This window comes from Oratosquilla oratoria, chromosome 22 (genome assembly GCF_046742065.1).
Source record: "Oratosquilla oratoria isolate Oo_2021 chromosome 22, ASM4674206v1, whole genome shotgun sequence".
Classification (NCBI taxonomy): Eukaryota; Metazoa; Arthropoda; class Malacostraca; order Stomatopoda; family Squillidae; genus Oratosquilla; species Oratosquilla oratoria.
In genome coordinates this window covers 6,262,805-6,264,816 of record NC_134798.1, presented here as the reverse complement: position 1 = coordinate 6,264,816, position 2,012 = coordinate 6,262,805, and the positions used below count along the sequence as shown (strand labels likewise).

The window sequence follows — 2,012 nt, the reverse complement described above, 5'->3', positions numbered from 1 at the left end:
TAGGTTGTAGGAATTTGGTCCACCAGTGGTTGACCCGGATCCTGGAAATAGCAGAAGATATGTGAGGAGGTAGTGAGCAAGAGGCCGAGGCCTTGGTCATAGGGCGAGTAGTGGGCCATCCCCGGGAGGCTGCGGTGGCGGCGTAGTCCGACTCCCAGATGTCCCAGGAAGCTTGTTCTATCCTGCGGAAAGCGTCGCAGGCCGTGAGCTGAAACACGACCCGGTTTTCCTCTGGCAGTAGAGCGCCTCGTTTGGCGGCGCTATCCGCCATTTCATTTCCGTGTAGTCCCACGTGGGATGGGACCCACTGGAAACGGAGGCGGACGCCTAGATTTGTGGCCTCAGTCGAGAGGCGTAGTATGTCGTCGAGGAGTTCGGGCCTCGACTCGTAGTATGCTCCCTGCAGGATATTCAGGCTTGTTCGGGAGTCAGAGAGGATGGTGACTCGTGGTGGAGGTTGGGGTAGGTTGATGACCTTGACCACTGCTTCTCGGATGGCGACGAGCTCGGCCGTTTGGATGGTGGTGGGGGGAAGCTTCACCGAGAAGGATTCGTTTGTCGGCTGCAGGAAGACTCCCGCTCCAGTGCGGCCGTCCTCACGGACGGAGCCATCTGTGTAGATGAGGAAGTCTTCTGCATATTTTCTCGCCAGTAACTCTCGGGTCCGCATTAACAGCAGGTGGGGGCTGTCGTCGCGGTTTAGTCCGGGGATGCCAGGTGTGACGTCGGGAGGGTCCAGGTCCCAGGGAGGAACAGGGTCGAATTGATGCTGGGATACAAGCCTTCGGTCGTCTGGTCGAAGTCCGGCTGCGAGACAGATGTCCTTTATTGAGCTGGGCAGGCCTTGAATAAGAGCTGTAGTCTGGTTTTCGACCCAGCCTTCTGTCAGTTCCGCATCCGTAGAGTTTGGGACCCTCGCGGAGCCAAAAAGGTATCTGCAGGCGTCCCGCTTGAGACGATGTCGGAGAGGAAGGATCCCAGCTTCGCTGTATACTTGCTCCTGCGGGACTGATGTCGGTAGACCGAGCGCTAGGCGGAGTGCTTGGCACTCGATCCGGGTCATGTTGCGTAGGGTCTCTGGCGGTAGGTCGTGGAGGGCAGGGGCGCCAAAGAGGAGCCGAGAGCGCACAAGACTCTGGACTATGGGAATAAGGGTGGCACGGTGCTTACTCCAGGACTCATGTCGGATAGCCCAAACCAGGTTGAGTGCTCGTCTAGCGTTTCGGGAGACCTGTTGGATGTGCTTGGTCCACCGTCCGTCTCTCTGGAAAATGACTCCCAGGTATCGAGCTGAGGCCGTGGGCTTCACAGGTGAGCCACAGACTGTGATGTGGTTCCAGTTGGGATACTCTCCCCTATTGTAGCCAACTTGATGTACAGGCATGTACAGCGTTTTGGTTGAGGAGAGTGAGAATCCCAGGCTCGTGAGTTGTGCCACCACCAGCTCTATTTGGCTTTGGAATACCCGAAGTTCCGCTTTGTGTTGTGCAGAGTCCCGCTTGGGACGCCTGTGCCATAGTGCTACATCGTCGGCATAGGCAGTGACGACCGTGTCGCTGCGCACGCCTTTTCCGACATCCGCCAGCAGTAGTGTGAAGAGTAGGGGGGCCACGACAGAGCCTTGGGGGACTCCCATGTCGACGGGGGCCTGTTGGCTGAGGGTTCCCTTTCATCTCACCGAGATGGAGCGATTGGAGAGGAACGATCGGGTGAAAGCGTAGATAGATGGGGAGACTCCCAAGGATTTTAGTTTGTGAAGGAGCTTGGCGTGCCAGACCGTGTCGAATGCTTTGGCGATGTCCAGGAAGCAGGTGTGCAAGATCCTCCTCTGTCGCTGGGCCCTTTGGATATGTTCAGACAGCCTCACGATGTGGTCCGTGACGCTGCGTCTCTTCCTAAAGCCCGCATGGAGTGTTGGAAGGGCTCTTCTTGATTCCACGAAGTGCGACAGTCGGTTGAGTACCATCCTCTCGTAGATTTTCCCTACGTGGGAGGTGAGCGAAACAGGCCTG

General features: G+C 57.4%; 1 protein-coding gene across 1 annotated transcript in view; it reads right to left on the bottom strand.

Annotated features, from left to right (window-relative positions):
* Positions 1-1,636, bottom strand: part of LOC143037264 (uncharacterized) — a 1,851-nt gene extending 215 nt beyond the window's left edge. Inside the window, exon 1 of the mRNA XM_076205395.1 lies at positions 1-1,636. This exon is cut by the window's left edge and continues 215 nt beyond it. Within this exon, the coding sequence (XP_076061510.1) occupies positions 1-1,636 (1,636 nt within the window).
* Between the last annotated feature and the right edge of the window lie 376 nt (positions 1,637-2,012).